The following is an 18,515-nucleotide window of genomic DNA, read 5'->3' on the forward strand; positions in this document are numbered from 1 at the left end:
TCTTTCACTTTCATCAAGAGGCTTTTTAGTTCCTCTTCACTTTCTGCCATAAGGGTGGTGTCATCTGCATATCTGAGGTTATTGATATTTCTCCCAGCAATCTTGATTCCAGCTTGTGCTTCTTCCAGTCCAGCATTTCTCATGATGTACTCTGCATAGAAGTTAAATAAGCAGGGTGACAATATATAGCCTTGACGTACTCCTTTCCTGAATTGGAACCAGTCTGTTGTTCCATGTCCAGTTCTAACTGTTGCTTCCTGACCTCTATACAGATTTCTCAGGAGGCAGGTCAGGTGGTCTGGTATTCCCATCTCTTTAAGGATTTTCCAGTTTGTTGTGATCCACACAGTTGAAGGCTTTGGCATAGTCAGTAAAGCAGATGTTTTTCTGAAACTCTGTTGGTTTTTTGATGATCCAGCGGATGTTGGCAATTTGATCTCTGGTTCCTCTGCCTTTTCTAAATCCAGCGTGAACACCTGGAAGTTCATGGTTCACGTACTGTTGAAGCCTGGCTTGGAGACTTTTGAGCATGACTTCGCTGGTGTGTGAGATGAGTACAATTGTGCGGTAGTTTGAACATTGTTTGGCATTGGCTTACTTTGGGATTGGAATGAAAATTGACCTTTTCCAGTCCTGTGGCCACTGCTGAGTTTTCCAGATTTGCTGGTATATTGAGTGCAGCACTTTCACAGCATCATCTTTTAGGCTTTGAAATAGCTCCATCACCTCCACTAGCTTTGTTCATAGTGATGCTTCCTAAGGCCCACTTGACTTCACATTCCAGGTTGTCTGACTGTAGGTGAGTGATCACACCATCATGGTTATCTGAGTCATGAAGATCTTTTTTGTATAGTTCTATTGTGTATTCTTGCCACCTCTTCTTAGTATCTTCTGCTTCTGTTAGGTCCATACCATCTCTGCCCTTTATTATGCCCATCTTTGCATGAAATGTTCCCGTGGAATCTCTCATTTTCTTGAAGAGATCTCTAGTCTTCTCCTTTTTGTTGTTTTCCTCAATTTCTTTGCATTGATAGCTGTGCAAGGCTTTCTTATCTCTCCTTGCTGTTGTTTGGAACTGTGCATTCAGATGGGTATATCTTTCCTTTTCTCCTTTGTCTTTAGCTTCTCTTCTTTTCTTAGCTATTTGTAAGGCCTCATCTGACAACCATTTGCCTTTTTGCATTTCTTCTTCTTTGGACGGTCTTGATCCCTGTCTCCTGTACAGTGTCACAAACCTCTGTCCATAGTTCTTCAGACACTCTATCAGATCTAATCCCTTGAATCCATTTGTCACTTCCACTATAGAATCATAATGGATTTGAATTAGGTCATACCTGAATGGTCTATTGGTTTTACCTACTTTCTTCAATTTAAGTTTGAATTTGGCAATAAGGAGTTCATGATCTGAGCCACAGTCAGCTCGTGGTCTTGTTTTTGCTGACTGTATAGAGCTCCTCCATCTTTGCCTGTGAAGAATATAATCAGTTTTCGGTATTGACCATCTGGTGATGTTCATGTGTAGAGTTTTGTCTTGTGCTGTTGGAAGAGGGTGTTTGCTATGACCAGTGCTTTCTCTTGGCAAAACTTTGTTAGCCTCTGACCTGCCTCATTTTGTACTGCAAGGCCAAATTTGCCTGTTACTCCAGGTAGCTCTTGACTTCCTACTTTTGCATTCCAGTCCCCTATAATGAAGATGACATCTTTTTTGGGTGTTAGTTCTAGAAGGTCTTGTAGGTCTTCATAGAACCATTCAGCTTCAGCTTCAGCTTCTTCAGCATTACTGGTTGGGGCATAAACTTGGATTACTGTTGTATTGGATGGTTTGCCTTGGAAATGAGCAGACATCATTCTGTCATTCCTGAGACTGCATCCAAGTACTGCATTTTGGACTCTCTTGTTGACCATGATAGCTACTTCATTTCTTCTAAGGGATTCTTGCCCACAGTAGTAGATACAATGGTCATCTGAGTTAAATTCACCCATTCCAGTTCATTTTATTTCAGTGATTCCTAAAATGTCAATGTTTCACTCTTGCCATCTCCTGTTTGACCACTTCTAATTTGTCCTGATTCATGGACCTAACATTCCAGGTTCCTATGCAATATTGCTCTTTACAGCATCGGACTTTACTTTCATCACTAGTCACATCCACAGCTGGGTGGTGGTGTTGCTCTGGCTCCATTCCTTCACTCTTTTTGGAGTTAGTTCTCCACTCTTCTTCAGTAGCATATTGGGCACCTACTGACCTGAGGAATTCATCTTTCAGTGTCATACATATTTGCCTGTTCATACTGTTCATGGGGTTCTCAAGGCAAGAATGCTGAAGTGGTTTGCCATTCCCTTCTCCAGTGGACCATGTTTTATGGAAAGTGGAAATTAAAAGTGATGACCCTGGATATTTAGCTGAGGAGATTTCTAAACAAAACATTGAAGGCCTGGCCTAGTTTCTTCTTACTGCTTATAGTAAAATGTGAAATAAGAAATAAATTGAAGGAATTATTAAGCAAACAGGAACCAGAATTTGAAGATTTGGAAAATTCTCAGCCTGTGCATGTTGTGTAAAAAGGAGAAAGCGAGTTCCGGAGAGAACACTAAGGGCACGAGTAGATAGTTACTTCATAAAGAAATTGCCCGTGGATTTAATCAGCCACCTCAGCATGTTCAGCTGAAGCCAGGAGTACAGATGGGATTATATGAGCAGAGATACAACCGTTTTGGATTAAAGGGCCAGAGACAGGATGAAAAAGGAAAGCTTTCAGACTTCTGGGATTCTGTGGGATGAGACATTAGAGCTATCCAACCGTGGACATGCCTATAGAAGATTAAGGTGGCTAGAATTGATGGGGCAGCCAAGATCCAAAGAAATTAAAACTTTGGAAAACTAATATGAGGAAGAAAACAAGAAAAAATCTAAGTCACTTTGGTTTGGCAATGATTTCTTAAATATAACACCAAAAGTACAATCCATGAAGGAAGAAATTGACAAGATGTACTTTATTAAAATTTTTAAAACTCTGCTCTGTGAGAGAGATTATTAAGATAGTGAAAAATCACAGACTGTTAAAAAATATTTGTACAAAAACACATACTGGATAATAGACTTATCTCCAGAATACATAAAAGACTCTTAAAACTCAACAGGAAAATCAGCAACCCAGTTAAAAAATATGCAGAGATTTAAACAGATACTTCATTGAAGAAAACATACAAATGAAAATTAAAATCTCAGTGAGATGGTGTAACTTGCGTATCGGAATGACTGAAATCCAAAATAACAACAAAGTGGTGGCAAGGATCCTGGGCACCAGGAACTTGAATTCATCACTGATGAGAATGTAAAATGGCATGGTGCCTCTGGATGACATATTCACAGTATTTTATAATGACCCAGCAGTCATTGCCTAGGTATTTACCTAGTGATCTGAAAGCTTAAGTCCACACACAAGTCTATATATTTAACGTTCATGGCATCGTTATTCACAATTTCTAAAAAACTGGAAGTAATCAATATGTCTCATGAGGGAAATGGATAAACAAACTGCTAAATCTGTGAAGTAGAATACTGTTCAACAAAGAATGATTTGATTCATGGACCAGCACGTATCAATTTTAAGTGAATTTTACTGAGTGCAGTTAGCAAGCCCCCAAATCATATATACTGTATGATTCCATTTATATGACATTCTGGAAAAGGCCAAACTATAGGGGTGGAAAACAGATGACTATTTCCCAGGTATCAAGTGGAAGACAAAGTGATAGACTACAGAGAGATGCACAGAAGAGCTTTTAGTGTGAAACAGCTGTTACGTAATAAGGTATTGTGTGTTCAGCATGTACTGTCTATGTGCATTTGTCAAAACCCTAAAACTGTACATTACAAAGAGTAAGCTTTAACGTATGCAAACTAAAGACACACATACACACACACCAACCTGGATGTTGGAATGGGGAGGTCCCAGGATGGAATGCAGTCTGTGACAAATCAACCTAACTGCAGTACAAATGAATAGCGTAACCACACTGAAGGGGTGGGAGTGGAGGGAAAAGGAGCTGGCCCAGATAAGTTTGGAAAATGGTATTTTCCAGTAGGAATTGTAAGCTTAAGTACAAAAGGAATAGTATAAAAATTGTATTCTAGTTGGTAAATTTGTTTTTCACAGATGGACAGTTTACAGTTGTTTTCATATTTGTTGGTGTTGAACAGATAAGTAAATGGATGTTAAATTGTGGGAAATAGATTTCTCAGTGTTGGAGATAGAAACTATAGACATACAAGAAAGGAAGACTAGAATGAATTCTGTGATACAGGATTAGAGTCAGAAACATCAGTATGGATCATGTTTGGATGGGTGGATGGATACAGGAACGTGTGTGTGTGTGTGTGTGTGTGTGTGTGTGTGTGTGTGTGTGTGTGTGTGGATTAGAGTCAGAAACATCAGTATGGATCATGTTTGGATGGGTGGATGGATACAGGAACGTGTGTGTGTGTGTGTGTGTAGATGAGTTAGTATACCTGCAGTTATTAATATTACTTGATTCTCTCCACTGAGAGTGAAGAGAGCAGCTCTGTCCACTGAGAGAGAGTGGACAAGCAACAATGTGCTAGTAGTTTTAAGGACAACCATGCCAAGATTATGGTTTCTAAATATTCTCCAATAAAAGAAACCAGAGCTCTTTGGAGAAATGACTGACTCTAGGACTATACAGGGAAAATATGAAGTGAAAGAAAGGATTGAAGGGTAGGGGGAATGTCAAAGGCGCACAGGAACCAACCTAAAAGAGCTGTTATGTTTTTAATTAAGCATGGGATTGAGGAATTTCTAAAAATTTTTTCATTTGCATTTCTTCGACTTCTAGTCATGTTAATCTTTTTTAAAAAACTTAATTTTGGCCATTAGTATTTCCTTTGTGAAGCATCATATCATGGCAATTTTTCATTTTTCTGTAGGGGTATTTGTTGTTCAGTTTCTCAGTTGTGTCCAACTCTGTGACCCCATCCACTGGTTTTCTCATTGACTTATAAGAGCTCTTTATATATGAAGTACATTACACTTTTGCCATATTTCTTGTACTAGTATTTTTAAATATTTTAGGTTTTTTTCTGTTTCTTGTTTGTAAAGTGAGTGAATTTTGCTTATTATTCCATGCCTATTAATAACTAGTGTTCAGTTCTATAATTTGTTGGATGGTCCTGTAAAGATGCAACAGGGTCTACTAATTGAATATCTACTAAAACTTTTGTAATGATAATGTCTACTTGCTCCATATTCTTTTAGATTCAACTTCTGTTGCAACAGAATATTCCCTGAAATTTGATGAATCCATGACAGAAGATGAAATAGAAGAAAAATCATTTCGATCTTTACTACCTTCTGAGAGTCATCGCAGATTTAACATGGAAAAGAAAAGAGGCCATCATGATGACTCTGATGAAGAAACTTCTCCAGCAAAGACTACACTGTCCTCTGCCAAGGTGTGTTTCAGTTTATTTGTGGAGATACTTCATATATAGCTGTGGATATGCTCTCTCAAAGGTGTGAAGTATCATTTTGTATTTGAACTCAGTTGTCAGCTACCAGAATATTTTTCCTAAGGTACCAATTTTGGGTTTTTTTTTGGCGGGGGGGGCGGGGAGAGTATAGAATTTAGCTTTTCTTTCCTTATAAAGTAGCTTGCAAACATATTCCTTGAAATAATACATAAGACCTTTGAGGATGTGAGCCAAAGTTAAGTCTTGAGCTTTTTCATTCACTTCAGTCTTATAACACTTTATTCCGTTTAAAAAATTGCATTTATATAATTCTTCTTATTAAATTTTAAGCCTTTTGGATAACAGGGACAAATTCTTACCATCTTTACATCCCCTTGGACAGTGCCTGACTTACTCTGGTTATTTGTTAAAATTTTATTGGGTGAATTAATTAGCAGTTGAGTGTTACTTTCTCTCTCATGTGCCTTTTTTTTTTTTGAAGAATGTTCTTTAACATGGTTGGCAGCCTTTCTATATACATATTTTTATAAGTGCATACCTCTTTTAATGAAGTTAATGAAGTTCCAAAAGGTATAGACAGTGATCAAGATGACTTAAACTCTCTAACTCAGGAGCTAAGCATGCCATTCTCAGGAGGACAAGACAGCTTTTCTAAATTTACTATGGAGATGGTTCGACAGTATATGAAAGAAGAGGAAATGAGAGCAGCTCACCAGTCTTCACTCCTGCGTCTCCGTGAAAAGGCCTTGAAGGAGAAAACTAAAGCTGAACTAGCCTGGTTAGAGCATCAGAAAAAGTAAGTTCTTTCAATGAACGTAATTTTGACTGTTCAGTTTCTCCTTTCATGAAATGCTTTGTTTTTAAAGATGTTTTTGTTTCCTCATTTAATTTGATCAACCCTGTTTCTCAGGCTAGAAGTATAGCAGTCATTGTTGAATCATGTTGCTTTCAAGACCTCCTACTCATAAATTCTCTTTGCATTTCTCTCATCACTTAACTGACTCTTACATTGTTATTTTATGCTTAATTACTTTATTGTGTTATAGATTCTCAAAGCTATTCTGTCTTTAAAGGACATAGTCTAAGATTTGCTTATATCAAATATCCAATAAAATATTGGTTGGGATAGGAATTGCTGGATGAAGCAACTGTTTTCTACATTTGAAAATGTTAAATGGTTTAAAAACTTTAAGGGGTTGAGAAATCTTGATATTAGAATAGGAATTTAAACTAATTTTGTCTCAATGGGAATGATTGCAGACATCTACGAGATAAAGGTGAAGATGATAAAATGCCCCCACTCCGGAAGAAACAGCGTGGTTTGCTCTTAAGGTTGCAGCAAGAAAAGGTATGTTAGGAAAAACAAAGGGGACAATTTAGATTGTGAAATCTATTATTTTGCCTAATCTTTTTATCTTATTATCTCATTGAAGGAGATTTAGTTGATATTAACCACTGTTTATGCCTACTACTATAATTGCAAGAGTTGCTTGATTGCCCGCTGTATTTCTTCTAAATTAGGATTGTATTTCACTGCTAACAGAATACCGTATTAAGTCAAACCTTCTGCTTTCATTTGCTGTGTAAAATATTGTACAATTGTGTTTTGATATGTGTATTTTAAAAATTATAATATTTGTGAGTCTAGTTGGCTTAACTTTTTAGTCATTGTTTCCCTAAATAGACTTTTAGGTTACATGAATTACAAACTGACAAATATTTAGGCTTAGTGGACCTAGCAAGACCTGGGATTTGAATCCTGGAGAGGCAGTGTAGTGTCATGGTTAAGAATTCAGGCTCTAGATTCAGATTGTCTGTTGTTGTTTAGTCACTGAGTCGTGTCCAACTCTTTGCAAGCCCCTGGACTGGAGTGCACCAGACTCCTCTGTCCACTGGATTTCCCAGGTAAAAATATTGGAATGGATTGCCGTTTCCTTCTCCAGGGGATCTTCCCGACCCAGGGATTGACGCATATTGACAGACAGATTCTTTACCACTAAGCCTTCAGGGAAGCCCTAAATTCAGATTGCCTAGATTAAAATCCCAGATCTACCAGTTATTAGTTTTATAATCTTGAAAAGTTACTTATCTGTGCCTCAGTTTCATTTTCTATAAACTGATCATAATAGTAATAACATACTTTGTTGTTGAGAGGAATAAATGAGTAATATATATAATAAATTTAGAACCGACCTTGGCACAAAGGTAAATGCTCAATAAATGTTAGTTGTTATTACTTGAATTCCAGCTTTGCCAGTTGCAAATGTGTAATCATGGTCAAGTTTAAGTAACTCTCTGAGACTTAGTCTCCTCATCTTGTTGAAGTGAGATTATACTTCATATGGTGGGTGTGAGGATTAAATGAGGTAACATATATAAAATGTGTTTCACATTGCCTGGTAAATATTTAATAAATTCTGCTGCTGCTAAGTCGCTTCAGTCATGTCCGACTCTGTGCGACCCCATAGACGGCAGCCCACCAGGCTCCGCTGTCCTTGGGATTTGCCAGGCAAGAACACTGGAGTGGGTTAAAACCCATTAAAAAAATATTTTCTTTCTGCTAGTCTTGGATTGGGTGAAATTATACATTAATTGATTTAGAAACTTGGGCCTAAGCTAGTAGGTGGTTTGTGGAGTTCTGGGAATCCCTTAGACCTTTTTCATGGGACAAGGAGATCAAAACTGTTTTCATGAGGACAGGTTGATGTGAATTTGCCGTTTTTATGTATTGATATTTGCACTAAATGGTGCAACAGCAATGGTGGGTAAAACTGCTGATGCCTTATTTAGCACAAATCAAGGCAGTGGCACCAAACTACTAGTAGTCTTTCATCTTCCATTGCCATACACTTGCAGCGAAAAAAAGCTAATTTCACTAAAGAATGTCTTGATTAAGTCTAGTAAAATTATTTTTATTATGTTGGCATTTGAGTACTTGTTTTCATGTTCTGCGTGACAGGAATGGGAAGCCTACAATGCACGTTTCCTGGATATTTGGGGAAGGTGATTAACTCATGGGAAAGCATTTGTACAGTTGTTTCAGCTGCAGGCTGAGCTAGCCACATTTTTTCGTGGAATACTGTTCTTACCTGAAAGAGTTATCCAGAGACAAACTATGTTTATTCAGAATAGGGTATTTGACAGTCATTTTCTCAAAAATGAACAAAGTGTGCTTGTACTTCAAAGAAGACAATTGACAGTATTTGTTGCCAATGGTAAAAACTTCTATCTACCACCGAAAACTAAAGAATTTTTCTTATAAGATCATAGTGATAATAACTGTGATTTTCTTGGTATTGTATAATGAAATTTATGAACATTTGGAAGATCTTCATAACTGAGTGAACTAGACATTTTCCAAATAATCAGTGCATGGTATTTTTTTCTTAAATCAAGCCATGGTGGAGGATGGGATAGGATAAATTAGGAATATGGGATTAACAGATACAAACTACTATGCATAAAATAGATAAGCAACATGGAATTACTATATGGCATAGGGAACTATATTCAATATCTTATGATAATCTATAATGGAAAATAATCTGAAGAAAATATGTGTTACTGAATCACTTGCTGTACACTGAGACTAATACAGTATTATAAATCAACTATCAGTTCAGTTCAGTTCAGTCGCTCAGTTGTGTCCGACTCTTTGCGACCCCATGAATCGCAGCATACCAGACCTCGCTGTCTATCACCAACTCCCGGAGTTCACTCAGACTCACATCCATCGAGTCTGTGATGCCATCCAGCCATTTCATCCTCTGTCATCCCCTTCTCTTACTGCCCCCAATCCCTCCCAGCATCAGAGTCTTTTCCAGTGAGTCAACTGTTCACATGAGGTGGCCAAAGTACTGGAGTTTCAGCTTTAGCATCATTCCTTCCAAAGAAATCCCAGGGCTGATCTCCTTCAGAATGGACTGGTTGGATCTCCTAGCAGTCCAAGGGACTCTCAAGAGTCTTCTCCAACACAACAGTTCAAAAGCATCAATTCTTCGGTGCTCAACCTTCTTCACAGTCCAACTCTCACATCCATACATGACCACGGGAAAAACCATAGCCTTGACTAGACAGACCTTAGTCGGCAAAGTAATGTCTCTGCTTTTGAATATGCTATCTAGGTTGGTCGTAACTTTTCTTCCAAGGAGTAAGAGTCTTTTAATTTCATGGCTGCAGTCACCATCTGCAGTGATTTTGGAGCCCCAAAAATAAAGTCTGACACTGTTTCCACTGTTTCCCCATCTATTTGCCATGAAGTGATGGGACCGGATGCCATGATCTTTGTTTTCTGAATGTTGAGCTTTAAGCCAACTTTTTCACTCTCCTCTTTCACTTTCATCAAGAGGCTTTTTAGTTCCTCTTCACTTTCTGCCATAAGGGTGGTGTCATCTACATATCTGAGGTTATTGATATTTCTCCCAGCAATCTTGATTCCAGCTTGTGTTTCTTCCAGTCCAGCGTTTCTCATGATGTACTCTGCATAGAAGTTAAATAAGCAGGGTGACAATATACAGCCTTGATGCACTCCTTTTCCTATTTGGAACCAGTCTGTTGCTTCCTGACCTGCATACATATTTCTCAAGAGGCAGGTCAGGTGGTCTGGTATTCCCATCTCTTTCAGAATTTTCCACAGTTTATTGTGATCCACACAGTCAAAGGCTTTGGCATAGTCAATAAAGCAGAAAGAGATGTTTTTCTGGAACTCTCTTGCTTTTTCCATGATCCAGCAGATGTTGGCAATTTGATCTCTGGTTCCTCTGTCTTTTCTAAAACCAGCTTGAACATCGGGAAGTTCACAGTTCACATATTGTTGAAGCCTGGCTTGGAGAATTTTGAGCATTACTTTATTAGTGTGTGTTGAAGCCTGGCTTGGAGAATTTTGAGCATTACTTTACTAGCGTGTGAGATGAGTACAATTGTGCGGTAGTTTGAGCATTCTTTGGCATTGCCTTTCTTTGGGATTGGAATGAAAACTGACCTTTTCCAGTCCTGTGGCCACTGCTGAGTTTTCCAAATTTGCTGGCATATTGAGTGCAGCCCTTTCACAGCATCATCTTTCAGGATTTGAAATAGCTCCACTGGAATTCCATCACCTCCACTAGCTTTGTTCATAGTGATGCTTTCTAAGGCCCACTTGACTTCGCATTCCAGGATGTCTGGCTCTAGGTGAGTGATCCCACCATCGTGATTATCCGGGTCGTGAAGATCTTTTTTGTACAGTTCTTCTGTGTATTCTTGCCACCTCTTCTTAATATCTTCTGCTTCTGTTAGGTCCATACCATTTCTGTCCTTTATCGAGCCCATCTTTGCATGAAATGTTCCCTTGGTATCTCTAATTTTCTTGAAGAGATCTCTAGTCTTTCCCATTCTGTTGTTTTCCTCTCTTTCTTTGGATTGATCACTGAAGAAGGCTTTCTTATCTCTTCTACCTAAAAAAATCTTTTTAACCCCAAAACTCAAGTCAGAACAAAAAAATCAAGCCAGACAATAAAGATTAGCAAACATCTAAATACTACTCTTTTCACTAATTTTGTTTGTTTTAGAAAATAGAATTATTTTCTTAAAAATGTACACAATGCCATTGTATACACATGAGAGTGAAAAGACAAATAATGTCTTAGTATTATGAAGATAGTTTGAGAGTCTCCAGAAAGGATCTCAGGAACCCCTATCGACCATGGACTGTACTTTGAGAACTGTGCTTGAAAGGAATTTTATACATGCGCCCAAGGAGACAAAAAAGTGAAAGGCTGTTAATTTTAGTATTATTTGTAATAGTAGACAGCAACCTCATCGAACCATAGGGGTAACAGATCCATGAAATATATATACCTCCAGTGTAATTTTATGCAGAATTTAGGGACAAATCAACATGGAGACATATAAAAGCAACATTTAGTAAATAAAGCAAGATTGAAAATATGTATGTATGATATTATTTATAAAATATTGTAAAACATTATACAAACCAAGCAGTATATTTATTTTTGCAGGTAACTACAAATATTTGTAGAAGAATTTTAAAAAGCTGTATACCATGGAAGTGTATATACCATGGTAGTGGTTACCTTTAGCGAGTGAGGTGGGGGTTTGCAAACTGGTGTTATCTATAATATTTTAGTTCTTTATAAAATTTAAGACTAAGAGGAAATATGACAGAATATTAACAGGTGTTAATTTTGAAAATTAGATGTTTATTGTGCACTTTCCTGCATTTTCAGATAGTTTCAAAATTTCTCAAACATGATTTAAAGAAATTATAATAAGTTATTCACATCTTTATTATGCTTGCTTTATTGATGAGAAAACAGATTATAAGAAATTTATGATAAAAAAGGATAATTATTAAATTTTAATGATTATTAATGGTGAAATGTGTCATCTTTTGCACACTGTTAGCAACAGAAACGGAGAAGCAGTGGCAGCCCACTCCAGGAAAATCCCATGGACGGAGGAACCTGGTGGGCCACAGTCCATGGGGTTGCTAAGAGTTGGACACAACTGAGCGACTTCACTTTCACTTTTCACTTTCATGCATTGAAGAAGGAAATGGCAACCCACTCCAGTGTTCTTGCCTGGAGAATCCCAGGGACGGGGGAGCCTGGTGGGCTGCCGTCTATGGGGTCACACAGAGTTGGACATGACTGAGGCGACTTAGCAGCAGCAGCAGCAACAGAAAATAATATCCTGTGTGGAGAATGCTTGATGCAATGTTGTCTTAAGTGTTTTCTGTTGGCATTTTATGTGGAGAAAATTCTTTTCTGAAAACAATTTTAAAAACTGTTCTAAGGGCCATAAAATGATTCATTCTCTTTGACTTGTTTGTCCTACTTTTTGGAATCTCTCCTAAAGAAGTAGCCCATGGTATGAAACAATTATAGGCATTAAAGCATTATTTGGGATGGAGTTTACAATAGAATAATGATTATATTAATTACTTTACATGATATGCAGTTATTAAACAAATAACTGTAAAGATTGAAAGGCACTATGGAAAAATGTGAAAGGTATGTTAAGTTTTAAAAGGGGATATGAAATTATCACTCTGTTGTGGTTATAATTACTTAAATTAAGGATTAAATCATGTTGAATTATTTTACAGTGATAGAGATTTTTCCTCCTTCACTACTAAAAAATTTTTCAGTGTTATTTTATCTTGAAGTTCTTTATGTATGTAGTTTCGTATATGTGATGATTGGATTTTCTTTTCAAAATATTAGGTTGAATTTGTCTTCTCCAAATTTTAAACCCTGTCCTAAATCTTTAAACCTTAGGCAGAAATTAAACGTCTTCAAGAAGCCAATAAGGCAGCTCGGAAGGAAAGACAGCTGATTCTTAAACAGCAGGAGGAGATAGAAAGGATCCGACAGACCACCATAAAACTGCAGGAGAAGCTGAAATCTGCAGGGGAGAATAAATTGGTAAACTACATGAAATTCTTGTGTGTTTTCTGCCTCATGTTGCTTGCTAACACCTAACTCTGCCTCTTTACATGATGGATGTGTGTTCATCCCAACACTGTGATATAGTAATGCACCAGGATAAAGTTGTATGTATGTGCCTTTATATAAAATGAGAGTTCTAATTTTATTTTCCCCATGGATTATTCTTTTGAATGGGACACATAAGTCATATATTAGTTTCAAAATGTTTTCCATTTATAAACTCAGTTGGGATAAAGAGCTTTGCTTTTTGCTAATCAATCCAAATATATTCTTCAGAATTAATGGGAGGAATTAATTTTTTTGCTCTTTATGTGATACCTCTTTCAGCTGTCTAATGTCTTATATAATGATACAAGGCTAAAGGAGATATTCAGACAAAAACAAAATTGGACTTATTCTGAAATATTATAGTGTCAGTGTAGTGTTGGAAGATTCAGACTGTATAGAAATATAGTTAAATAATACTTTAATATTCAGTGCTTTGATTTTTAAAATACACTTTAAAGTTTGAAGCAATCTCAAATTTATAGAACGTTTCAAACACTAAAAAGAGCTCTGATTTTCTGAGCAAGAGTTATGTTGCTAACAAATTAATATTGACACATTACTACCGTTTAATCTGCAAACACTACTCAAGTTTCTCCAGTTGTCACAATAGTGTTCCTTATTTCAAAAGGTGAGTTCAGAAGCACATATTGTATTTAGTTTTCATATATCTTTAGTCTCTTTCAGACTGGAAAGGTTCCTTGATTCTCATGACCTTCACATTTTGGAAGATTACAGGACAGATACTTTGTAGAATGGTCAAGTTGGGTTTGTCTGAGGCTTCCTCATAATTAGATTCAGTTTATGCATCTTTGGCAGGAATAACACAGATGTGATGGTGTGTTCTTCTCTGCATTCGATCTGGTGGTACCTGATTTCGATATATCTCATTACTGATGTGTGTGCATACATGTTCGGTCGCTCCGACTCTTTGTCACCCCGTGTCCCGTAGCCTGCCAGCCTTCTTTGCTTGTGGAATTTTCCAGGCAAGAATACTGGAATGGGTTGATGTTGACTCAATCATAAAGGGAAAGAGGGTAACTATACAGTGAAGGTAGCATCTACCATATTTCACTGTATAGTTACCCTCTTTCCCTTTGTGATTAATAAGTACTTTGCATGATGGTATTTTGAGACTACATTAATTCCTGTTCTTCATCAGAGTTAAATTTCTTCTTTTATTTATGTCAGTATGGACTCACGGATTCCTATTTTACTCAGCATTAAAATCTGTTACTATCACTGTTTATTGTGATGCTCACTTTTTCTTAAATTGGGCCATTCGGAGCCTTTTAAGCAGTTTTCTGTGTCCTTTTGACATGTATTCATCAGTCTTTGAGCACTTTCTTTCTGAAACAAGATGTTTCAGTCATTTTTTACTTTTCCTGCCTCAACCTTGGTTTCAGCTGTGTCTCCGAAGAGGATACTTATTTAGAAATGAAGATCTGGTGCTAGGCATGCTCATTGCTATTCAGGTTTTGTTCCTCCTTGGAGAAGGCAATGGCACCCCACTCCAGTACTCTTGCCCGGAAAATCCCATGGATGGAGGAGCCTGGTAGGCTGTAGTCCATGGGGTCGCTAAGAGTCGGGCACGACTGAGCAACTTTCACTTTCACTTTTCACTTTTCACTTTCATGATTAGAGAAGGAAATGGCAACCCACTCCAGTGTTCTTGCCTGGAGAATCCCAGGGACGATGGAGCCTGGTGGGCTGCCGTCTGTGGGGTCACACAGAGTCGGACACGACTGAAGCAACTTAGCAGTAAGCAACAAATCTAGGGACTGTGTTAGGACATATATATACATTTTACTTGTGCAGTATAATTTTGCCCTTTAAGTAATACCTTAATTTCAGCTATTTTACAAATACTGTTTAGAAGATAAATTAATTTTGAGATGACAGTGTTTAAATTAGTTTGAGATCTTAAATTCCAGTATAACATTTGACCCCTTTTTGTTTGCAGGAATCTCATAGTGATGATGATACAAAAGATAGTAAAGCAGCCAGTCCTGTTCCAACTGACTTGGAGACCCGCAGTCCTTCCCCTATTTCAATCTCCAGCAGTGAAACAAGCAGCATTATGCAGAAACTGAAGAAAATGAGAAGCCGCATGGATGAAAAGTAATTCATTTTTTAAAGTATCTTGTTTATGCTGGAAGTAGTAGCAACAAATAATATTTTGAATGTACTTCATTAGATTAGATGGATACAACATAATATTTTATGGCTTCAGCTGCATTTTAGTAGATTGTCATCCTGGAAGTCAATTAACTATAGACCTTATTTATAAAACAAATTTTCTCTATTTTAAATACAGCCAGGTTTCTTATTTTAAAACTAAAGTAGTATTTGCAGATATACCCATGATAATGTTTTCTCCTTGCTTTTATTAAAAGTTATGAGTAAGTGTGAAATTTTTATCTTCTCTGAAATGTGAGGACATCTCCACTAACTTGGGGAAACAATTCAGTGGTATAGCTTGAGATTTTATCCTGTGACTCTGACAACTCTCAGGCTTACGCAAGTAGAAGAGTGAACTCTTAAACTCGTGAGTGATTCTCAGTTGCTCAATTGAACCATAAAGTCTGAAATTCTCCCAGGATGTTGAATGATTTGGCTATCTACCATTCTTCTAAAATATTTCTAAGGATTATTTTTTAAAGACTCTTGGAGAAAGCTACTACTACTTGGATATGCCAGCTTTGACCATACCAAGATATTTACCTGACAGTTTACTTTTTTGCATGTACATTTAATTAAATATACTTATAAAGTAGCTGCTTGTAGACTATTTTCTACCTTCTTTAAATATGGAAGAGAGGTCCTTTAAAATTTTTATTGATTGCTATTTTATGTTAGCAGTTTGGGCCACAGATTGAACTTAAATTGTATCTTGATATCCTTTGGCAGTATACTACGCATCACCAAATTTAATGGTGTGTTTCTATGTGATATTAGCCTATGATTTAGGTTCTGAACAGTCAAGCAGTTCTAAGTCAAATCTTACTCACTGTAAGTACAGTGTTGTACACTGGCACTTTATTGCTTAATTGAAATTGCATTTCAGTAACTTAAAATTGGCATTTCACAACTTAAAAGTATCTAAATTGATTACGAAAAAAAGTTTAAAAAATAAACATAAATTTTAAAAACAAAAAGTATAAGGGAGTGAAAACTGAATATTAACATATTTTATAAGAATGCCTTTTCTAAGATTTCCATGGACTAGACCAGTTAAGATGTATTCAAGTAGGAATTCTTTCTTTCTTTCCTGACAAACTCTCCAGTAGCCTATGTGGGCATACTGTATTGCTCCAGGGATCTTTAATTCAGAATAATCTATCTCATAAATTTTCATAACTGATTAAACATTTTCTATCTGCCTCATAAATGCCTTTGGGTCATAAGTGTTGGAGGAAAAATAGCTTCACGGGAAATTTCTTCATTGATTTCTTGCTTGTCTATACCAGTAAAATCTTCATTGCTGGTCTCTGTGAATAATATTCTAATAATTTTAATCACATCTGTGGAAGGAAATACTTATTCTGCTTGTAAGATTATTCAGTTTATGTGGTGTTTATTTCCAATTTTGTTAAAATTTTAAAAATCCTAAATAACAAATTATAAGTTGAATATATTGACTTTGTTCTAAGTTTTGTTATTTCCTCAGAGCCCAAAATATTAAACACCTAGAATTTTTTGAAACATTGCTCTCCCTTCCTTTGTCAACTACTGCAATAAATTTTTGAGAAATTTGTCAAAGAGAATAGGCCTTAAGGCATTCAGTGACTTCTTGATTTATTGTTTGAAACAATACTTTTGTGTTTATGGGAGGGAAGGGGTAAAGACAGCAGAGAAATTAGTTTTAATGTTCGGAAGATGATGCTGAAATTTGAGGATGAACAGGTGTATTTTTTTTAAACTAGCAGTGCATTAAAAAGGGAGGTTATTGTTATGTGATTTTTTTTTTAAATCTCTAGAACAATGTACAGTTGATTCTTGAACAGTGAGGGACAGAAGGATTAGGAATGTTAACCATCTACATGGTTGAAAATTCACCTATAACTTCTATGATCAATTCAGTTCAGTCGCTCAGTCATGTCCCAACTCTTTGTAACCCCATGGACTGCAGCATGCCAGGCCTCCCTGTCCGTCACCACCTCCTGGAGCTTGCTCAGACTCATGTCCATCGTGTCAGTGATGCCATTCAACCATCTCATCCTCCTCTGTTGTTCCTTTCTCCTCCTGCCTTCAGTCTTTCCCAGCATCAGGGTCTTTTCCAGTGAGTCAGCTCTTTACATCAAGTGGCCAAAGTACTGGAGTTTCAGCTTCTGCATCAGTCCTTCCAATGAATATTCAAGACTGATTTCCTTTAGGATTGGCTGGTTTGATCTCCTTTCAATCCACGGGACTCTCAAGAGTCTTCTCCCACACCACGGTTTAAAAGCAGCAATTCTTCGGTGCTCAGCTCTGTTTATGGTCCAACTCTGACATCCATACGTGACTACTAGAAAAACCATAGCTTTGACTATACACACCTTTGTCGACAAAGCAATGTCTGTGCTTTTTAATATTTGTGATTCCTCCATATACATGGTTCCTCTGTATCTGCAGTTGTACATCTTCAGATTCGGCCAACCACAGTTATGCAGTACTGCAGTATTTATTGAAAAAAAATCCACATGTAGGTGGACCTATGGAGTTCAGACCCCTACTGTAATGTGAAAACTAATTTTTGAATACTGTTCAGATTACCAAAACTTGAGAGTTCGATCTCTTTCAACAATATTGGGATGTCACCTCAATAAATAGAATGAGTTAATTTTGTAGTCATTTGCTACAGTAAATAACTAATGACAAAATCATTTAAGCCTTTGCTACTAAGTACTGTTATTTGTTTTGTAGATTGGAAAAGGCAGTTTTCCAAGAGATTACTATTTTATTATTATAAAATACCTGTCAGAAAATAGTCAACCTTCTCAATAAGTTAAGATAACTTTGGGAGGAACTTTTTCATTATGTATTACTGCTTATTATTAACTCTTTGAACTTTGATTCTGTGATAAATATTTTTCCTGAAATGTTGAAATTATTCTTGGCTACAATTAAAGATTTCCTTCATTAATGTTTCCCTGAAACAATAATACCTTTGTTAAAATTTCTAATCTGTGGCTTTTCTTGACCTATTTAACAAATGACATTTTAGAAATAATTTCCATTTCTCAATATAGTGAAAAGCAAAAGAAATTTAAACTATGGAAAAAGTTAGTTACAATAAAAATATCAGTATGTTTGCAAAAGCCACACTGTTTAGACCTCAGTTTTTTAATAATTATTGGTAAATGAAATCTGAGTTTTGTTTACTGCTGTGAGGGGAATTATTTACAGTATAAAGTTGTGAAACAGATACTCATGGGGAAAAAACCATGCGTTTGACTTCCTGTTAAGTTGAGAGATCTGTTTTAGGAAAATTATTTACTGAGCAAATGAAACACTGAAAGAATAATGTTATCTTCCTCATTAAGTGTTAA

General features: G+C 36.7%; 1 protein-coding gene across 1 annotated transcript in view; it reads left to right on the forward strand.

Moving 5' to 3' along the window:
- The window catches only part of CEP350 (centrosomal protein 350), a 125,384-nt gene that overhangs the window by 64,145 nt on the left and 42,724 nt on the right, over window positions 1-18,515 (forward strand). Inside the window, exons 22-26 of the mRNA XM_068986345.1 lie at window positions 5,277-5,473; window positions 6,103-6,287; window positions 6,752-6,839; window positions 12,769-12,915; window positions 14,948-15,105. Of these exons, the coding sequence (XP_068842446.1) occupies window positions 5,277-5,473; window positions 6,103-6,287; window positions 6,752-6,839; window positions 12,769-12,915; window positions 14,948-15,105 (775 nt within the window). The remainder of the gene's footprint in view (window positions 1-5,276; window positions 5,474-6,102; window positions 6,288-6,751; window positions 6,840-12,768; window positions 12,916-14,947; window positions 15,106-18,515) is intronic.

This window comes from Capricornis sumatraensis, chromosome 14, assembly GCF_032405125.1.
Source record: "Capricornis sumatraensis isolate serow.1 chromosome 14, serow.2, whole genome shotgun sequence".
In the NCBI taxonomy this organism is placed as follows: domain Eukaryota; kingdom Metazoa; phylum Chordata; class Mammalia; order Artiodactyla; family Bovidae; genus Capricornis; species Capricornis sumatraensis.